The 22,221-nt window shown below is 35.1% G+C and overlaps 1 protein-coding gene across 3 annotated transcripts in view; it reads right to left on the reverse strand.

The window, feature by feature from the left end:
- Sting (transmembrane protein sting) overlaps nt 1–22,221 on the reverse strand; it is a 200,996-nt gene that overhangs the window by 41,760 nt on the left and 137,015 nt on the right. For all 3 annotated transcript variants that reach the window (XM_090412036.1, XM_090412034.1, XM_090412033.1), the window contains exon 7: nt 18,217–18,409. In XM_090412036.1, the coding sequence (XP_090268162.1) occupies nt 18,217–18,409 (193 nt within the window). The remainder of the gene's footprint in view (nt 1–18,216; nt 18,410–22,221) is intronic.

Genomic DNA, 22,221 nt, shown 5'->3' on the forward strand with positions numbered 1-22,221 from the left:
TTTGATTGTGTTTAAGACACGATATGATAAGCTGTGTAGGTGATAAAGGACAATGAGTCTTTGACTCCATGAGGTCTTGGGGTAATAATAATAATATAGGTGAAACTGCACAATCACTATCAGAAAAAAAGAACATAAACAACAAATTTAATAATTATGGTAAATCTGGCCTTTCTGATGATGCCCTGAATACTCTACATAGAACTGACTGGAAAGGCACCTGTTCATTACATCACGCCAAAACATGGTACAAGCACAAATTTAAAGAGGCTCGTGAAATTCTAATCAAGTAATGTAATCTTAACAATAATGATGGTCAAAAAATCCCAAGAATATGGATGGCACATGTTCTACCTGCATAACCTTTCATTATAAATTATAATTATCTGAACCCAGGTTCTTTGCCTTAATATAACATACACTTATGTTAAATTATTGATTAGGCTACTACTATTGCTGTATTAAAAGCATTAATATCGGTTTATTCTCTGACCATACCATAAATATGATACAGTTTTCATATAGTTTTTTTTTTTTTTCCACTAGAGATCAGGCCAGTAGAATAATGCTTGATCAATTTGTTGTCTTGTCATTTTGGCATACTCTCTGAAATGTAATGTAGTTTGTCTTTGTATGTATTATAATAATAACTAATATTTAAGGAATTGACAGAGTATACTGGAAATATAGATTAAATAAACTTTAATATACACTTTCCGATATTTCGGCGAACGTCACGTTGCCATCTTCTTGGGAACTTACTAAAAAGACACGTGCACACAAGTACTAATACAACAAATGAGACTGAGGCTAGGACGCTAGCGTTTTCCTAAAGTCCTGATGGTGCCCCCTGGCGGGCTATATTGGTAGTTCTTGGCCTTTGGGCTGAAGTTCTTTTGATAAAAGTTTCCCAAATTTGGGGCAGTTTCATGCATCCAAATTTGTTGAGGTTTGGCATGTTCCTAAGGGCCGAGGCTGATTCCATGAATAGTCTTTCATACTTGAACTTGCTGCGGTGTATTACTGTGGCTTTCTTCCATCTTATTCTGTGGCGAGTATCCAGAGCGTGGTCTGCAAGCCCAGAGTGGCTGTACTGGTGAAATTGGATGTAATCCTTGTTCTGAGATTCTGATATTTGCTGTCCTGCCTGTTTGGCCAAAGTAGGACAGTTTACAGCTGCAAGGGACCTGGTATACACCAGGTAGGTCTAGGGGAAGTGGTTGGTCTTTGGTGGAGCGGATAAGGGATGCCAGTTTTCTATGTGGTCTGTAACAAGTGGTCAAGTCATGTTTTTTTTAAGATTTTATTGATTTTTTCTGAGGTGCCTCTGATGTAGGGAATAGTGATGGATTTGGAGTAATCTTTTTTGTGAAGGGGAGGGGGTGGTGGGTTGTGGATAACTGGGTTAAGTATTTTTTGGATTTTTTGGAGGGGGTAGCCGTTGGCTGAGAAAGTGTCACGGATGTGATTTAGTTCAGTGGTTAGGGCTTGATCATTAGAACAGATTATTTTTGCCCTCTGTTGAATAATGTTTTAATAACTCCATATTGTTGTGAGGGGGGGGGGGGATTGTTGGTGAATGTATCTGCCTGTATGGGTGGGTTTTCTATAAACAGAGAAAACCAAGGTTCCATCAGGTTGGCGGGTGACTAGTGTGTCTAGGAAGGGGAGGTTATTGTTTTCCTCTTTTTCCAGGGTGAATTTGATTCTAGGGTGTTGGTTGTTCGAGTGTGTTAGGAAGGAGAGGAGTGAATCCGGGCCATGTGGCCAAATAGCGAAAACATCATCAACATAGCGAAGCCATATGGTAGGCTTTTGTGGGGCTGAGTTTAAGGTGACTAGTGTGTCTAGGAAGGGGAGGTTATTGTTTTCCTCTTTTTCCAGGGTGAATTTGATTCTAGGGTGTTGGTTGTTCGAGTGTGTTAGGAAGGAGAGGAGTGAATCCGGGCCATGTGGCCAAATAGCGAAAACATCATCAACATAGCGAAGCCATATGGTAGGCTTTTGTGGGGCTGAGTTTAAGGTGACTAGTGTGTCTAGGAAGGGGAGGTTATTGTTTTCCTCTTTTTCCAGGGTGAATTTGATTCTAGGGTGTTGGTTGTTCGAGTGTGTTAGGAAGGAGAGGAGTGAATCCGGGCCATGTGGCCAAATAGCGAAAACATCATCAACATAGCGAAGCCATATGGTAGGCTTTTGTGGGGCTGAGTTTAAGGTGACTAGTGTGTCTAGGAAGGGGAGGTTATTGTTTTCCTCTTTTTCCAGGGTGAATTTGATTCTAGGGTGTTGGTTGTTCGAGTGTGTTAGGAAGGAGAGGAGTGAATCCGGGCCATGTGGCCAAATAGCGAAAACATCATCAACATAGCGAAGCCATATGGTAGGTTTTTGTGGGGCTGAGTTTAAGGCTTTCTCTTCAAACATCTCCATGAAGAAGTTAGCCAAGGGTGGGGAAAGTGGTGAACCCATGGCTGTCCCCTCTATCTGTTTGTAGAATTTTTCCTGCCAAACGAAATAGCCTGAGTTCATTGTAAACTGAAATAGGGCTGAGATATCGGGAGGAAATTTAGCTTGGATTAGCTCTAAGGTTTCTTTGAGAGGGACATTCGTGAATAGGGAGGAGACATCAAAACTGACCACTATGTCATTGTGTTGGAGTGTAAGGTTTTCTATACTGGCTTTGAAGTGGGCTGAGTTTTTTATGTGTGATGGTGTATTGCCAGTATAGTGTGAGAGCGCTTTGGCTAAATGCTTGGCTAGTTTGTAAGTGGGGGAATCAATGCCATCCACTATGGGACGTAATGGCACATTTTCTTTGTGTATTTTTGGGAGCCCATATATGCGGGGGGGTCTAGAGTTATAGGGTTTTAGTCTGTTGGTAATCTCCACAGGCCAAGAAGTGACCTTCTTAAGGAGCCTATGGAGTTTTCTAATTTGTGAGCTGGTGGGATTGTAATCAATGGGGAGGTAAGTGGAGCGATCTAATAATAAAGCCTTGAGCTTACTTGTGTTTGGTAGTTCTTGGCCTTTGGGCTGAAGTTCTTTTGATAAAAGTTTCCCAAATTTGGGGCAGTTTCATGCAGGTCAGAACACATCCTTTGTATGTATGTGTGTGTGTGCTCAAGATGATGACCTTAATACGAAGGTCGAAACATCTGGAAATTAAAGCAATTATTCTTAATACCATAGTAGTCTCAATAATTTATCAAGATGTTAGGAGTCTCTCTCTCTCTGTCTCAGACAAACATGCATGAATTTATCAAGATCTCTTTCTCACATATGTGCATGCACATACCATAAACAATAAAGAAGTGTGAAGAAATCTGTGCTGTTGACACTTGCAGAGCATTTAATTGGATCTGGCATTGAGACCTATATAGCAAAATGCGATTCTTTGGTCTACCTTCCTCTCTCTCTGTACCTGGGTTGCCAGTTTTCTGTTTGATTCATATGAATCATGGTAAATGGCTTCTCTTTTCAGGAGTGCTCCAAGTCTCTTTTCTATCACAAATTTCTCTTTTTTACTATACATAAATGGCCTTTTTTTTACCAACCAATAACCCTATCCATAGTTTTCCTGATAATACATGTATTTTACTTCACTCACCTTATTCATTAAAAAACCTTACAGTGTTCAAACATCCTAAGCTTCAAGATCTTCTACACAACATAAAAAACAGAAATCCTCAACTTTCATGCTACCGTTCAATGGCATGAACAGATAACCTAATCACCGTCAATGTGCATAGTCCTGCATTATTTTCGCAAAAAAGATCTCAATTCACCTATCCTCACCATTGGTAACACACAAATTACTAGACAGAATTAAATTTCTCTTCTTGGCATTTACATCTAACTTTCCTGGCATAGAATGCATCACAACAGCTTCCTCAGACTCTAAAAAAAGTGTCATCTTTTCTACTCAGGATGATGGTACTCTTCACCCATCCATCTACTAATCTGCTGGCCTGGTTGGCTAAGTGGTTAGCATATCCGCTCTCTGGCAAAAAGGCTGCATGTTCAAATCCTGCTGTGGGCATGGATGTTTGCGATTGTGAAAATACTAGTGGTGGAGGGTAGTAGATGACATTGGTGTAGATGATGAGATTTGCTGCAGTTGGATTGAGTAGTGGAGATAGAGAGCTGTAGACTAGGTGCTCTCCCTCGATGAGTCTTTGGACTCGGAGGTGTCACATAATAATAACAATAATACTGATAGGTATCAACAAGTTGTGTATGGGGGGAGCGATATCCAGGAAAAGGAAAGTCACTAGTGGAGTGCCTCAGGGGTCTGTTTTAGGGCAATTACTGTTTAACTTGTGTATTAATGATATTGGTGAAGATTTGGATGGAGACATTCAGTTGTTTGCAGATGATGCAAAGTTGGGAAGAACCATGACGAGTAGTGAAGATACAAGAAGACTTGAATAAATTGAGTGACTGGGCACGGAAATGGGGATGCGAGTTCAATGTTGCAAAATGTAAGGTTTTAAAATTTGGAAAACAAAGATGGGATGCAGAATTTATGCTTGGTGAGGATATATTATTTGAGGTGAAAGAAATAAGAGATCTGGGGGTGACAGTGGATAAGGATCTCAAATTTAGGGGACACATTGCCAAAATTGTGAAGACAACACAAAGCCTTCTGGGAATGATGCAGAGGACACTGATGTGTAGAAGTAGGGAGATTCTTGTTCTGTTGTATAAGGCTTTGATTAGGCCACACATGGACTATTGTGCCCAGATTTGGTCACCTGGTTTTCAGAAGGATGAAGAGATGTTGGAAAGGATCGAAAGGCAACTGACTAAGGTAGTTTCTGACCTCTGAAATGTCACACATGAGGAAGGATTGAGAAGATATAATTTGCAGAGTCTGGTGGACAGGAGGAAGAGGGGAGATATGATAGAGACCACAAGTTGGTAAGGGATTGTTATAGGATCAATGCTGGAGAAGTTCTACAGAAAATAGCAGGAGATCAGGGAAAAACCAGAGGTCATCCCCGGAAACTCTATAAAGAGGGTGTGAGTAGGGGAGTGAGAGGCAGGTTTTTTTTGTGCAGAGTTGTAAATGATTAGAATGCCATGCCTGAGAGTGTGGTGTCTACAAGTTGTTTGAATGTGTTTAAGACACGGTATGATGAGCTGTGTGTGAGATAAAAGGACCTCCCAGATGAGTCTTTGACTCCATGAGGTCTTGGGGTGGTAATAATAATAATAATCCTGTGCAAATCTCAAATATACTTCAAAACTTTAGAGGCAACATACCAAAACCTCTCTGAAAAATTCTTGTTGCTATTCAGTGGAGGAGGATAGTCTAGTTGATTAATGATCCCGCTCATTGATTCACTTTAACTATTCTCACAGATGAGCTATCCATCTTATATTTCTTCTACATCCATGTTTGTTGTTTCATTAAACTGATATCCCTTATTCCTCCACTTGCTACTAAGATTATTATAATGCGTGCAGGCAGCAACTGTCCAACAACTTTTTAGAGTCCAACTTAGCACTCCTGAAAGATAAGTAACTTTTCCGTATTTTAGTCGATAATATTAAGTTAACTAATTGTAGTTTTTGTTTTAAATGGGTGTGTGAATGATTGAGCTATTTAGTTTGTAAGTAAATCTTGTATTTTTTTGTTTGTTTGCTTGTTTAATATGATTTTGTTGGTATGGCACCAATGCATGGTGGAACAATAGCAGCGAAGACCATGTTGCCGAGTGATTTTGAATTTGCAGGATTTTGTCCAGTGCATGTGTGTGAAATGTCAAGAAAATTAAAGGGAATATATGGAAGGAAATTGTATCTGTAGATAGATAGATATATATAGAGAGAGAGAGTGTGCATTAAATGTTTCAAAAGTGAGTGCCTATTAGGTAACAAGAATGCAGCAAATGTTAGTAGAGTGGACAGCACTGATAGTAGGATGAAAATAGTGTTATTAATGGTGTTATAAACGTGCAGCTGAGAAAATAGAGGAGAATGAAATGAACATTAATAAAGAAATAGCACACTAGAACATTATCCTTCACAGGATAAAGCATGAATTGAAATAGTGAAGAAGCAGCAAGAGCTTAGCAGGCCTGAGAAGAGAAAGAAGCAGGCAGTCTGAAGTAGTAATAAAGACTGAATGAACAAAAAAAGAAAAAACAGGGAGAAAATTATTTATGGAGACTTAATAAGTGACAAAATCGTGTTTCCCTGGTGCAAAAATTCACAATATCAGTCACTACAACTGAATGCAAAAAGGTAAGTTGAAGGAAACGGTTTTCTTGGTTGGCTCAAATGATCTGAGAGGCAAGAAGCCTTCTAGGAGGAAGAATGTAAAGGATTGTTAGAAGAGGCCAAACTCAAGAGCGAGAAGGTGAAGATTGTAAGTCTCCTACCAAGGAGACATATGATTTTGCCTACCAAGGTAGGCAAAAAGTATGATGTAGGATTTGTGGTCTGTATTTGACAGAAAGAAGGATTTATACAATGCTGGTGGGCTGCGTCTAAATGGTTTTGATGTTAGGTGTCTAGAGAGAGAGAGAGTTTTGTTCACCAACCATGCTGAAGCAAAATTCAGGAAAACTTAAGCAATTAGGGCAGAAGTAGGTGGGTTTGTGTGAAGGCACCCATGAGGTGAATGAGTGTGAGAATGACCAAGTGTAGAATCTAGTCTCTCAAGCAAAAATACTGAATAGGGTAGTCAATTCAGGAAGTAAAGGTGTTTGAGGGACCTAAAGGGATGCTGCAGTTTCTATAAACTAATGCCAGAAGTATCAGGAATGAGAGGGAAGAGATTTTGACATTGGTTAGTGCAACCTGGCTAACAGCAGATACTGTAGTTACATGGATAGAATGTAAAGGATTTAGTATTTTAAGAAAAGACAGAATGGGGATAGGGTACTGCTGATGACAGCTGATGAATTGCAGCCAAAAAGAATAGGAGAAAGGCAGGAGCGTGGCTGTTCATTTGAAGCAGTCTGGTGCGAGATTCAGGGCAGCAAGACAAAATATACAGTTGATTGTTACTGTAGGTTAAGGAGTTCCAGGGATGACCTGGAAAACATGCATCGGCAAATTATTAGTGCAATGAATACAGGTTATTATTATTATTATTCGTGACACCTCCAAGGAGTCTGAAGACTCATCGTGGGAGGACACCTACTGTACAACTCTCCGTCTCCACTACTACATAGAACCTCTACTACCAATCACCTACATCAACGCCATCTACTGCGCACAACCACCACCACAGCTAGTATTTTTTGTCTGTAAATTGTATGTGTTCTGAAGGGCCAATATGTCTGTATGCAGGATGAAAAACCCGAGTTTACGGGAGAAAAAATCCTGCTACCTCCATATGAGATTGGCTAACAACTCACCTTCAATTGAAAAAGTCCATATAAAGATTCCTCCTGTCATGACGAGAATCGAACTTAGGCCTTTTCTAATTGAAGGGCGCAACGTACCGTCATTCTTCCAATTGTGCTATGGAGGCACTTACAGAGGTTGAGTGATTATTATAGGAGACAAACTATGGAGTTATAAACTAGAAGGAAGAGAGATCACATGGCAGGAAGGAAATGGAATTTATACACCTACTGAGAGATAATTACGTGAGGCAACGTGATGGAAGGGACTAGAGGTGGAAGAGTATTGGACCTGGTCATAGGATCAGAAGAGCTATCCATGATCAAGGTGATTATATTGCTTGCAATTGGGGAAAGTGAACACGCAGTCTTGACTTGGGAAATTGTACAACATGAGAAATATTCTGTCAAGAAGGGGTATATGTGGAACTACAAGGCAGGTAATTATGACAATAGGAAGAAGCTTAAATCTGTGTCATAACATAAAACATTGCAGGGTAAGGATGTTAGTAGTGCATGGGAGATAGTCCGAAGACTCATCGCAGGAGACGCACGTTAATCTAAAGATTAACGTGTGTGTCTCTCGTGATGAGTCTTTATGGAGGCATCCATACAACAACAACAATTCTGTAAAACTGTTTATGATATGCTGAAAAAGCGCATAATTTTCACTGTACAGCTACAAATCTCTGTATTGCTTGATTCAAAATACCCATTAATCTTTCAGAGAATTTCCTTTTACTACAGTAAAAAAAATTCATAATAACGTAGATTCATGTAAATCACAAATAAAGGTCAATGTATTTCCTAAAATTGAGTAAACCATTCAATTACAGTTCATTTTAGTATAAAGAAAGTTGTTCTCTTTCCCTCTTTAAGGCTGGGAAAGCCTAATGACTCGAAATAGCAAGCTGTTATCACGATAATATATACGAGGTGTGGTTATTAAATAACGAGAATGGTTGCAAAAATGTGGATTATTACAATTGTACAACTTAATTGTTATCCCCTTCAACATACTCCCCCTCCTCTATCTATACACCGTTGCATACGAATTTTCCATTGTTGGAAGTAGTGCTGCAAGTCATCAGGTGTTATCTGCTTCAGCAGCACTGCCATTTTCTCCTTTGCCTCATCCACTGACTGAAAATGGGTGCCCTTCAATGCAAATTTCAACTTTGGAAAAAGGTAAAAGTCGCATGGAGTTAAGTCCGGCAAGTAAGGTGGACCAACACTGGGATGATGTTATCAGCCAGATACTGCTTCACAGACAGTGCACTGTGGGCTAGAGCATTGTGGTGATGGAGAATCCAAGTGTTGTTCTTCCACAGATTGGATCTCTTCTTCATCACTCATTCTCTCAGCTTGGCCAGAACCTCAAGATAATAATATTGGTTATCTGACCCTCCGGTACCCATTCAACCATTACCACTCCGTTGATATAAAAAAAAAAAAAAAACGATCAGCATCGCCTTCAGTTTTGACTTGCTCATTCTTGCTTTTTTCATTCTAAGTGATGTAGAAGTTTTCCAATGCATCGATTGAATTTTGAAAATCCAATTTTGAAAATGCGTCGATTGAAAATCCATATCTCATCACATGTAATGATCTTCTCCTGCAAGTCCAGCTCTGGTGTCAGCCGTTCCATGATGTCAGTGCAAATTTGTTCCAGAAAATGGCAGTGCTAATGAAGCAGATAACTTCATTAGCGCTGTATACGAATTTTCCATTGATGGAAAATTCGTATACAGCGCTATGCAACGTTGTATCGACAGAGGAGGGGAGTATGTTGAAGGGGGATAACAATTAAGTTGTACAATTGTAATAATAAACCACATTTTTGACCAGTCTCATTATTTAATAGCCACACCTTGTATTTCAGCAGTGATAATATTTTGAACTTTTTATTGCAATTCATAAACAGAATTAAATTAATAATAATAATATTATAATCTAATTAGCACTCAATTTAAATATCATTAATTACATTACTTTTGTTAATGATTTTCCATATTTATTACTTATTATTAATTATATTATTATTACATTACAAAAAAAACATAGAGAAAGCCTATAGAGAAATTAACAAACTGACTTTAAAATTTAATAAGAACAGCAAAAACAATGCCATCCAAGATGAAAATGGAAAATTACTAATAGAATCTGAGGATATATTAATGGAATGGAGGAATTATCTTGAAAATCTCTATAATGGCGATGAACTTGATGTTGATATCAGCATAGAAAATCAAAATGAAAATAATCTAGGACCCCCAATAATGCGAGAAGAATTTGATAAAGCACTGTCCAAAATGAGTAAGGGAAAAAGTCCAGGTGTAGACAATATTCCTATAGAACTGCTACAAAATCTAGTTGATGAGACAAAAACCTTACTCTATTAATTAATAGCCCAAATCTATGATAGAGGAGAAATACCAAAGGAGTTTATGAAATCAACCATAATACCAAAAAAAAAATAATCCAAAAAATGCAGCCAATTTAGAACAATAGCTTTAATCCCACATGTTAGCAAAATTCTGCTAAAAATTATTCAAAATAGAATTTATTCAAAAATAGATTGTTTACTGGATGAAGACCAATTTGAATTCAGAAAGAATAAAGGAACAAGAGAGGCAATACTCTGTTCAAGAACAATAATAGAGAGAAGATTAGACCTTAGTCAAAATACTTACATTTGCTTCCTTGATTTAGAGAAAGCGTTTGATAAAGTAAACCAGCAAATACTCCTAAATTGTCTAACTAATATCGGCATAGATTTCAGGGATAGGAAAGTAATTTATGAAATTTACAAAAATCAAAATGGACGGATTAAAATCAACGATAAGAAGAAAATAATAAATATGAGGAGTGGAGTAAGACAAGGATGTATACTTTCACCACTTTTATTTAATTTATATATTGAAAAAGACCATTCAGGAAACTAAAGATAAAATAAATAGTGGCATAAAGATAAATTGTGAGCAAGTCATGTGTATAAGATTTGCTGATGACATAGCTCTTGTAGCAGAAAACAGAAGAACGTTAAAAACAATGCTAGAATTACTAAATAATAACCTTGAAAAATAAAAAATGAAAATCAACACAGATAAGACTAAAATCATTGTTACAGGCAAAATCCCTATCAATACAGAGATATAGACATCAGCGGGGAACAAATAAAACAAGTGAAAAGGCTTTAAATATTTAGGAAGCCTAATAACAGAATATTGCAGAACAAGAAAAGACATAAGATCAAGAATAAACAACGCAAAAGCCCAATTCTCTAAGATGAAAAGCATTTTAACAGGAAACCTCAACCTACAATTGAAAAAAAAATTAGTAAAGACAATGATATGGAGCATTGCACTGTATGGATGTGAAACCTGGATTCTAGGCAGAGAAGATGTAAGAAGATTGGAGGCTTTTGAAATGTGATGCTGGCGCTGCATGAACAAAATAAAATGGACAGAAAAAAAAATCAAACCAACAAGTCCTGAGAGAGAGAAACGAAACAAGAACTCTAATTAAATCGATCAAAATTAGAAGGGAGGTGGTTTGGACATATACTTCGACACGATAGACTTGTGAAAAGAATAACTGAAGGCAAAATAGAGGGGAAAAGAAGAAGTGGCAGACCAAGTCAAAGACAGCACGGGTTTGAGGAGTTACCAGGAGGTTAAGAAGAAAGCCAATGACAGAGCAGAATGGAGGAAATTGCTGCTGAGCTACCAATCCCAAGACTGATGCAACTGATGATGATGATTACATTATATACATATTAAAAAAAACCATACAATCTTTTATTTCCAAAATATGATAAAAGAATTTTATGGAGACTCTTCACATTTCTCTTCAAATAAATTGACTATAAATTAAATTAAAAGAACAGAGTTATAATAAACAAGAATAACTTATGCAAAGAATCTTGACGTGAGGAACTTTTAACAAGCCTTTTCAATCAAATGGTGAGCTAGCCAGGAGGAAAAAACCCTCCACCTCAGGTAGAAGGTTTTTTTTCCCTCCCAGAAACTCAGGTTTTTGTCCCTCAGAACAGTCAAACCGGCCCTATGAACACACAGATCTACAGCCAAAAAATTTGTCCTTAGAGGATGTAGCAGAGGAGTGACATGCCACCTACATTTATATAATTTGATACTTGAGGGGCAGAGGCAGTGATCTTTGGAAAGCATTACATGGTCAAATATAATTATGTGTCATTTAAAAAAATTACTCATAGCAAGAAAGTATGCAAGATTTTATTTATTTTATTTTGAAATAACTAACTGATATTATGCTAATCACAATAAAAATAAACATCCAACTCTAGACATGAGATCTCATCTGCTTACTTGGAATAACACAGAATATTTGAATAATGAGAAGATCAGATTCAACTTCATTAACTCCATCTTCCCATTATTCAATTATTTAGATATATGGTATCCTCAGTATCAAGAAAATAGGTTTTCTCTTTTTACTCTGGGTTTGCTTTATTTCTAAACAACCAGTAGCCTTGTGCAAAATTTGCCATTCCAACAGAATTTCCTTAAAAATAAAATTATAAAATTAAACTGTTCCTGAGTATTATTTTTCTTCAGAATAATAGCAATAAGTGTTGGGTGCTTATTATATGAAAAGCAATTCTTATGAGTTAATTCTAATATAGCAAAAACTTAATATTGTCTCATCTCATCTTCTTTTCCCTCTTTTCCCTTGCGATATCGAGGGTTTATTAATCACTGGACCTCAAACTGTTCACAGGATAAAGTGGTCAGCTCTACGCCCCAATGTATGTATCCTATGTCAAGAGTGTTGAGTTCTCAAGGCCGGTTTGCCTGCTTTGCGGGATGAAAAACCCAGGATAAACTGGGGAAAAAACCCTACTGTCCACGCCCAACACTGGCTAACTTGGCTATGGCTGAGGAAGTTTCTTCAGCTCCTCACGTCGCTGACAGGAATCGAACCTAGGACACTCTTTCCCCAGGCATATGGTTGTGAAGCGCACAGCCACTAGGCTAACCACACGGACCTTAATATTGTACTGATAACAATTTTATGATGCATGTATTGTCTATAGATTAAGTATAGCTATGCTTCAACTAGCATCCATGATTTCTATGTCTAAACTTGGCTTATTTCCTAAAATCCAGCTATTCAAAATAAGATGTTCCTCCTCCTTTCCTGGCTTTTCACACATTCAGAGTACTTATGCATTATAGGATGAATAAGTCTCATACTTGAAATCAGCATAAAAATTGTAATTAAATAAATTATAATACTGAAATAAACTCACGTAAAATGTTATTTTATTAGTATAATTTTTGCCTAAGTATCAAAGGCATCTTCAGTACATGTAAAAAAGCTAATAGAACAATAACTGACAATTCCAAAAGGTGTCACCTAAATAGCTAATGTAAGATAACCAAAAACAATCATTAAACTTGTTAAAAAATAAAACATAAATAATAAAATTAAAAAAAATATATCATCATCATCATACGTATCAAGGATTTAGGCCTAGTATGGCCTGTTCCGGCCTTAGAAGTCATCGTTGAATCGTTTAAGAGGACGTCCTAGTTTTCTTTTTCCTAATGGCTTGTACTTTAAGGCTTGTTTTGGTAATTTTTCTGTTTTCATTCTTTGAACGTGTTCCATCCATCTATGTTTATATTTTTTAATTTTTTCAATTACTGGTTCTTGGTTTAATTCTTTCATAATATCTTCGTTTCTTTTGTGATCAAATAAGGTATACTTTGCAGTTTTTCTCATAAACTTCATTTCTGCTGTTGTTAATCTTTGTTTATCTTTTTGTTTTATTGTCCATATTTCGCTTCCATACATTAAGACCGGTAGGGCTAATGTATTGTATACTTTTAGCCTGGTTTGTTTTTGAACTAGGTTTGGTTTAAATATAGAGTTAATTACTCCTGTTATTTTTAAATATTTTGCAATTTTTATGTTTATATCTTTTTTATTTTCATAAGTGATCATACATCCTAGGTAGTTAAATGAATTCACCTGTTCTAAGATCTTGTTATCTAATACTATTTTCGTTCTTGCTGGATCTTGTCTTTTAAAGGCCATAGTTTTTGATTTTTCCGTTGATATTATCATACGATAATCTTTGGATATCTCATTTAGATTTAAAATAGCTTTCTGTAAGTTATCTTCAGAATTTGTAATTATTATTTGGTCGTCTGCAAAGAGGAGAGTGTTTAAGTTAACTGTAGGTGAAAGTTTAATTCCTTGATGTAAATTTTTACTCCATTTTATTATTATTTCATTTAAGTAGATATTAAAAAGAGTTGCTGTGAGGGGACATCCCTGTCGGACCCCTTGGTTTATCTCTCTTGTATATGATAGCTCATGATTTAATTTTATTTGTATATGATTATTTTCATATATACTTGTGACAGCTTTTAGGATATTATTTGGTATTTGTCTTTCTTTTAATATGTTAAATAATATGTTTCTTTTAACTTTGTCAAATGTTTTTTCAAAGTCAATAAATGCAATATGTGTTTCTAAATTATATTCTCTTCTTTTCTCTATTATTAATTTTAGGCTGAAGGCTGGGTCTATACATGATCGTCCTTTTCTAAATCCATTTTGTACCTCTAGAATAAAGTTTTCAGAATATTTCATTAGTTGTTATTTAAGATTCTGCTGTATATTTTGTAACATGAATTTAGTATACTGATACCTCTATAGTTTTTAGGGTCATCTCTATTACCTTTCTTAAAGATAGGAATCACAATTGCTTTTTTCCATTCTATTGGGGGGATACCAGTTGAGTAAATTTTATTTAAAAATAATAAGAGTCTTCCTTTGAATCTTGTTCCTGCGTATTTATATAGTTCTGAACCTAGCTTATCTTCTCCAGGTGATTTTCCGTTTCTTGTTTCTTTCAGGCTGATTTCTAATTCTTCTTCAGTTATTTCCTTTTCATTTTCGTTAATTGTTTGCCAGTTGTCTTTTTTAAAATGTTTGTCTGTCCACAGTTCTGTGTAGTAATTTAGAAATTCTTCTAATTTCAATTCAGTGTTTAATTTTATGTTTTCTTTGGTGCCTGCATTTAGGTGTTTCAAAATCTTATATACATTGGGTCTTATTTTATATAAATCATGTTCTAAATTAGAAACAAATTTATTCCATGATTCTCTATGTCTTTTTCTGACTTCTCTTTTAGCTATGGCTCTTATTCTTTTATATTCTATTTCATCTTCTAATCTTTTACTGCTTAACCATTTGTAATAGGCTTCTTTTTTCTTTTTGATTATTTCTTTGATTGTATCATCCCAGATCTTCAGTTTTTTTCTTTTATTGAATTTTTTGGTCTTTCCTAAGCTTTCATTTGCTGCTGCATTTAGTATCGTTTTTATATTAAGCCATTCTATTTCTATTTCTTCATTTTGTTTTATTTTATCTAGATACTGGTTAATTCTTTGTTCATATAGCCATTGTACATTTGTGTCATTCAATAGTCTAGTTTTATAAACAAATGTTTCAATTTTTCTTTCTGTTCTTGTTACTTGTAGCCATTTAGGTGGTAATCTTAATTTTATTTTAACAAGGAAGTGGTCACTGCTTATTTCATATCCTCTGTGAACTCTAACATCTAGTGAAAATTTTGATGTCTTTTCATTTAATATGAAGTAATCTAATATTGATATCCATCCTCTTGCTGCCCAAGTATATTTATGTATGTCTTTATGTTTATAGAAGGAATTCATTATTTTTAGGTTATTATAAACTACAAAGTCAATCAATTTTTTACCATTTCTGTTTAGAGTGTGTTCTCCATGTATTCCTATATTATTATTAATTTTTCGTGTTTCCAATTCTTACATTTAAGTCTCCTGCTAAAATTATGTAATCATTTTTATTTATTTTATTATATATGTTTTGTAGCTGATTATAAAAATCAATATTATCCTGTTCTCTTCCTTCTTCTGGGGCATATAACCAATTATTGTTAAATAGCCTCTATCTATTTTTATTCTAGCTTCTATTATTCTTTCATTCCATAATTTATAATGTTTTAACTGTTTTGAAAGGGAGTTATGAATCCAAATCATGACTCCTGCTTGTGCTCTTTGGTCTCTGTCGACTCCACTGTATATCACATTAAAATTTTCAGTTCTCATAGTTCCTTTTAATTTCTTTTTTGTTTCAGTGATTACTGCTATTTTAAAATTTCTTTCATTTAAAAAAAAAAATATATATATATATATATATATATACATACATACACAGTTAAATAAAAAAAATAAAGTTAGGAAAGATTTGCTGATTTAAAAAGTACTATCTTCCACAAAGGGGATAGACCTAGATCATCGGATCTGTTTAAGTTAGGAGAGAGTGAAGTAATGTTTCACATATTTCTTTATAAAGCTGTTCCACGAGGAACTGACTTTTATGAAGGACTCTTGTCTTGTTCCAATGAACTTTATGTCTGGTGTTGATAGAATGCTCTGCAAGTCCAGATTGTGTGTTCTTCCACCGAATAAAAGCAGATCTTCCAGATGTAGGTTTCTGTGGTTAAGCAGTTCTGTAGGAAGTTTTTGGTATTGAGACCACATTGTAATATAAGGAGTTTATTAAAAATAAATAATTAAAACCTGATAAGTTTCATGCATCATAAGACTTACATCATCATGGATAGTGGTACATAAAAGTTTTACATAACAAAAGCCTATTAACAATTACACATATTAGATGTATTTTATAATAACTTCACAACTGTGACATATAATTGATAAACTAGAATACAAATGGCAAATTTGTTACTGTATGTGTGTTGGAACACTGCTAGTTGTTGCTATCATGTTCTGTGGTATCCCACATGCTATATCCTAGGTCCTGTTTATCCGAAATAAGATAACCCACAAGAGCAAGGAATCTGGTAGACACCTGGATAATTAAGATGTGGAAGTTTGTCCTTTCAAAAAGTTGCCTTTCTCTTTTCTCTCCTTTCTCTAATGGAGAGAAAGGCAACAAAAATATTTAGTGGTTTTAAAACTTTCGCTATGCATTCACTAATGCCTTGCACATAAGGGATAGGAATACGAGTTATTTCTTCTCTGTGTGTACCAGTGAGTAGATAAAAAAATGGAAATAATATGTGTAATTCTTTCTGCAATAGTTCACCTGAAGAACATAAGGAGTAGATCCAATGAACCACTGTTTTAATAGTTCAAGCCTTTTGACTGGGGCGGAGATCAGATTCAGCATGGATATAATGGACTGTATGAATCTTCTTCCTAAAAACTGAGAAATGTAGGTTAACATCTGGTTGATGAAGAATTAAAAGATTTAAAAAGGCTAACTGCTTATTTACTTCTTCTTCTAGGGTGAATTGAATCCTTGGATGAAGTGCATTTAGAGAGAAACTGTTGTAGTTCATACGAAGAGCCATTCCAGATAGCTAAAATGTCATCTACATATCTGAACCTGTGAGTAGATCTAGGTGAAATGTTGTCAAAAATACATTGTTCAAAGTGCTCCATAAAGAAGTTGGCGATAGCAGGAGAAATAAGATTGCCCATTGCTTTTCCTTCGATTTGTTGATATAACTTGTTTTTAAAGGAAAAATAACCAGGATGTATTACAAAATCAAATATTTAAACAATGTCTGAAGGAAATTCTTGTTGTTGTTGTAATAATGAAACAGCATCTAAACTAATCATAATAGCTGAAGCATCCAAATGAAGACCTGAAATTTTATTTTTGAAATGCAAAGTATTTTTTTTATATAAGTAGCAGTTCTACTAGTTGAAGAAGTAAATAAATTAGATAAGAATTTAAAAATTTTATAAGTGGGACATCCTATACAGTCTACAACTGGTCTTAACAGAATACCTGGTTTATAAACTTTGGGAAGACCATACAATGTAGGTGGACGACCAAAGACGGATTTAAATTTTTTCTTTTGATTTTCATTCCATGTAGATACATTATCGATAAGAGAATTAATTCTGTTTAATTGATTACCAGTAGGATCTGATGTGAGGGACCTATGAGTTGAATAGTCTCAGAGTGATAGAGACATTTTTCTCTCATATTCTCTTCTATCTTCAATAACAACAGCCTTTCCCTCGTCAGCTTTCGTAATAATTAAATTATTATTATTTTTCAATGATTTCAGTCCTTTAAATTCAGAGTAAGAGAGATTAGGATGTGGAGGTTTGGCATTAAAAAGAATTTCTGCACATTCGAAATGCATCCTGTTAGCTAAGTTTTATGGGATAAGGATCGAATACCTCTATCTATGCTATAAAAAAAAAAAATCCATAAGGGGTACTTTATTCGGAGCAACAGTGAATAACGTACCTTCACAAAAGTTGGTTCCTCATGGAATGGCTTTATAAAGAGGCACGTGAAACTTTACTTCACTCTCATAACTTAAACAGATCCAATGGTCTATGTCTATCTCCTTTGTGGGAGATAGTACTTGTTAAATCAGCTAATCTTTCCTAACTTTATTTTTTCTTAATATTTAACTAAATATATATATATATATTTTATTTATTTATTTTATTTTTTTAATAAGTTAGGAAATTTAATGACTTTTTTTTTAGTTATCTTACATTAGCTACTTACGTGGGGCTTTCTGGAAATGTCGGTTATTGTTCAATTAGCTTTTTACATGTACTGAAGATGCTTTTGATACTTAGGAGAAAACTATACTAATAAAATAATATTTTACATGAGTTTATTCTGGTATTTCCGTGGATAGGCATATTTATTGAAACAACTAAAAAATGTACTCTCTTCACATGAATGTTAATAAATGAAACATTTACTAACACAATGAAATGAACTGTCATTGATTATTGAAATTACTACACAAAGATAATCTTACCACCATAAGGAAGAAGAATGCAAGACCGTACACATTCAGGATCATTTTTTAGGAGTTTTTTCAAATGAAAATAAAATAATTCACGTTCATGTTTCATTTGTTCCCACGAAAGACCAGTCTTTGATGTTCCCTCTTCAGCCATCTCATATAATGTCAATAGTGGTGTTGCAATTTCAGCCACAAAACGATAAGGCTAGGGAAAGAAATCCAGATGAGCTAAAACTGAAGATCTGAATGAATTTATTATTCCACTAAACAAATAAGCAAATAATCGAATAAGAAACAACAAAATTATCCTAGATCAGGATTGGTCTATATTTATCAAAACCCTAGCATATGCATATCTCAGACATTATATGTTAGACATTAAGAATATTGATGAATGTTCCTTACCATAGGCATGCTTGTAAACTCATTTGGTGTAATATTAAGTAATTCTTTGCTTTCCTAAAGAAGTGCACCATAATTTACACAAAACTCGTCAAGATCTTAAATCAATTGTGATTTTATTCAACCAACATTCTTGTGGTGAATATACCAAATGTTAATTGGTATATTTAATTGGAAATAGGAGAGAGAATAAGTATTTTGCTAATTCTCTTAAAACAGTAGCCATTAGATAAGAAAGTTAGGCATATATAATTAAGTCACTGTAAACTAGTGACTATTAATTAATTTTAATAATACTGTATTGTTTTTTCCACTGGCAAGTTTGCCAATCTCATACAGAGGTAGCAGAATTCCTCCACAGATACTTAGGTTTTTCATCCTACATACAAGCAAACTAGCCAGAGAACACACAATCTACAGACAAAAAATACTGTTAATAGGGGGGGGGGAGATGGTATTGTCTATTGAGGAAGGATTATGTCATGTAGACATTGGGTTTTGAGAGGTCCCCCTCCTGTAATGAGCCTGTGGACGCTGGAGGTGCCACATAATAATAATTAATATTGATGGGAGGGAAGGGATAATGGAACAATTTGTGAATATATTTGTCCATGTGAGTAGGTTTCATGAATACTGTAAAAGAAAGGTTACCATTTGGAAGACATTGAGGTATCTGGAAAAGCTAGACTATTGTTCATTTCTTTTCCATGGCAAAGCAGATTCTCAGATATTGACAGATGAATTGAAGGAAGACTGTTTCTGATGTGTCCGAGCTATGAGGCCAAACTGAGAACATGTCAATATACCTTAGCCAGACAGATGGCTTAAGTGGGTTATGTCAAGACCATGCCTTTGAAACTTTCCATGTAAAAACTGAAAACTGGACAGAGGAAGTGAGAGGGAAGAACCCACTGCAATATCCTCTATATATTTGAGAGGTGATGTCAAAGGGGACTATAATATGTGAACTATGTTAAATCACATTTTTGATTGAAGCCTTAAATAGAATTATGACCAGTGAGGGGGGAATAACGAATTTGATAGGTAGTCTTATATCTTGGGAGAGAGAACAGGAACAAAAGGGTTTAATTTTTTTTAGTAATTTCAGTAGGCCAAGAAGTCTTTTGTTTTAATTTGAGAGTAAGTAGTATCATAATCTAAAGGAATGTAAGTAGAGTGGTCTCTCAACATAAAATCTATATTTTTGGTTATACTGACTGGTGTTGGGGACTATAGTAGCATTAACCTTGTCTGCTCTAGCAATGACTAGTTTTTTGTCCTTCTATACGAAAACACAGAATTGGCCAGAAGCAAGGTGACTTCCCCCGCCCTTTTTTTTGGAGGAAATAAAGCACATGGGGATGTTGCCAATGTTCTTAGTAATATCTAGAGAAAAGTTATAGATGTCTTGTTCTATGTGAAACATAAGGTCTAATGAGAGAGAGTGCATACAATGAAGTTCTAACAGACTAAGAATAGTGACTGCTTCATTTATTAAGCTTGATAGCAACACAAAAGAGGATGATCTGAAGGTTGTGAATGTGAATTAGAAAGGTTGTTATATTTTTTATATGTGTATTTCTTATTTTTACAAATAATCTGCTACAGTAACTCTTAGATTACGGTTTGGCTTAAGAATCATTGCCTTGACTCCTGATTGTGCAATATATTTGTTTCATACCTTGCCTGAAGGAAATTTGTTTAGCTGTAAAATGCATCTTAAACTTTGTATGATTCCAGAATTATTTGCAGCAAAACATTCCAACTTCTTCTCCATTCTTCCACATCTTTCCTTGTGCTGATAATGCATGGGGAAGAGTGGGGAAGAGAGGATAACAGGCTTTTTTTTTTCTTTGAATAATAGGAAACAAATAGTATTTAAGCAATTTTTTTTTCTTTTGTCATTTCTAATAATTTTACTGTGAAAAAAATATGCAAGAAACTGCAGAAAATTAAAAATACCGTTAATTTTATTCATATTATAAACATTCAGGTAGTATTTAACAGCGTTTAAGCTAAAAATAATTCAAAGTATACTAGATCTTCCAGACGTGAAGATCTGTTGACAACTACCTCAGAGAAATGACAACTACTACTTCATATACTCCTGGATGTGATAAAGGATAGTATTTGTCCTTAGGTGAATGGATTAGAGTTGATAGTCTGACATATGGATTTGAGTGTGGTATGAAGCTTATATTTATTAAGCAATATCGATATATTTTCAGATGTACCCTGGTGATAACAGGTTTGCTGTAATCATGTACATTAGGGGAGATAAAAACAGTGGGGAGGACTTTAGTATTTTAGCTACTTTTATTTAAAAGAAATTTGAAATTCTCCAGCATTATACAATGGGTTGACTGCAACTACATCAGAACTGCATTCTTATAAATTTAACTTTGATAACCTTAATGGAAGAGGCTGTCACTGCATTAAAACTTCACCAAAATTAAAGAAATAATGGTGTCCATTGAATATGGGATGTACAATCTACCTGCAGACCAAATCCAAATGGTCCGAAAAAAATATTCAACATAAATAAATTACAGTCGGGGGGGGATTATCTTTTAAAATTCATTCCCACACATAAGGGCTGATGAAAAGCATACATAGCAATTAATTCCTGTGTGTGTGTGTGTGGGCTGGGTTCAAGAGCAAAGTAATTTGTTGATATTCTTCTCAAAGACTTGGAAGTTGTAGTGGAGAATACTTCATGGGGAAGACTGTTTGGTAAAACTGAGGTAAGTGGAATAAAAGATGCCTGGGAGTAGCAGGTTCAGTAAATCAACTATAAAATTATGTTGGGCAGCTAATGCTTGTGTTCATGGGTTTAGTAGAGGTCTTAGGGGCACAACCTTACATTTGAGAACAGTATTCCAAGGTTGACTGGATTTGAGATTTGTACAGAAACAGAACAAAAGCAACCTCTTGAGCAAAAAAAAAAAAAAAAAAATTTTTTTTTTTTGGAAGTTGAAGATGCTACAGAACTGATTATGTAATTATTGATGACTATAGAAGTCATTATTTCTCTACTCAGGAAAGTCTGAGAAGAGAGATCTGATCTTAACTGTTAAGTTGAACATTATCAAAGGTATGTGGAGAAGTGTACAGTCATAAGAACACTTATATAACCAAAGTAGATAAACATGATGCATCCACATTCCTTCAACCACTCTCCATAACCAACATTCCAGAGTCCTGATATTGTCTTAGTCACTCGTCTCTGGACCCTCTCCAACATTTCCACATCCCAATGAAATTCAGGTGACCAAATCTGAGCACAACAGCCCAAGTGAGGTTTGACTAGTGCTTTATACAGTGGCACAACTACCTCTTTATCTCTACATGTCAATGTACTTCTTATCATAGTGGCACTATGATGTGCAGTCTTTGCAATGCTTCCAATATGCTTTCTACATGTCAGTTCTACTGTCAACCATCACTCCTAAATCTTGAATCCCATCCACTTCTTGCTGTACAGCACCATCAATATAGTACACAGCCTTATATTTCTTAACTCCAAAATGCAATGCCTTGAACTTATTAATATTAGAACTACAATCCCATTGCTTTGTTCAAATCAAGTCTATTCAAATCTTCCTGAAGGGAATT

The sequence above is a fragment of the Typopeltis vanoorti genome, chromosome 22 (assembly GCF_054136105.1).
Source record: "Typopeltis vanoorti isolate ZY-2024b chromosome 22, IOZ_Tvanoo_1.0, whole genome shotgun sequence".
In the NCBI taxonomy this organism is placed as follows: Eukaryota; Metazoa; Arthropoda; class Arachnida; order Uropygi; family Thelyphonidae; genus Typopeltis; species Typopeltis vanoorti.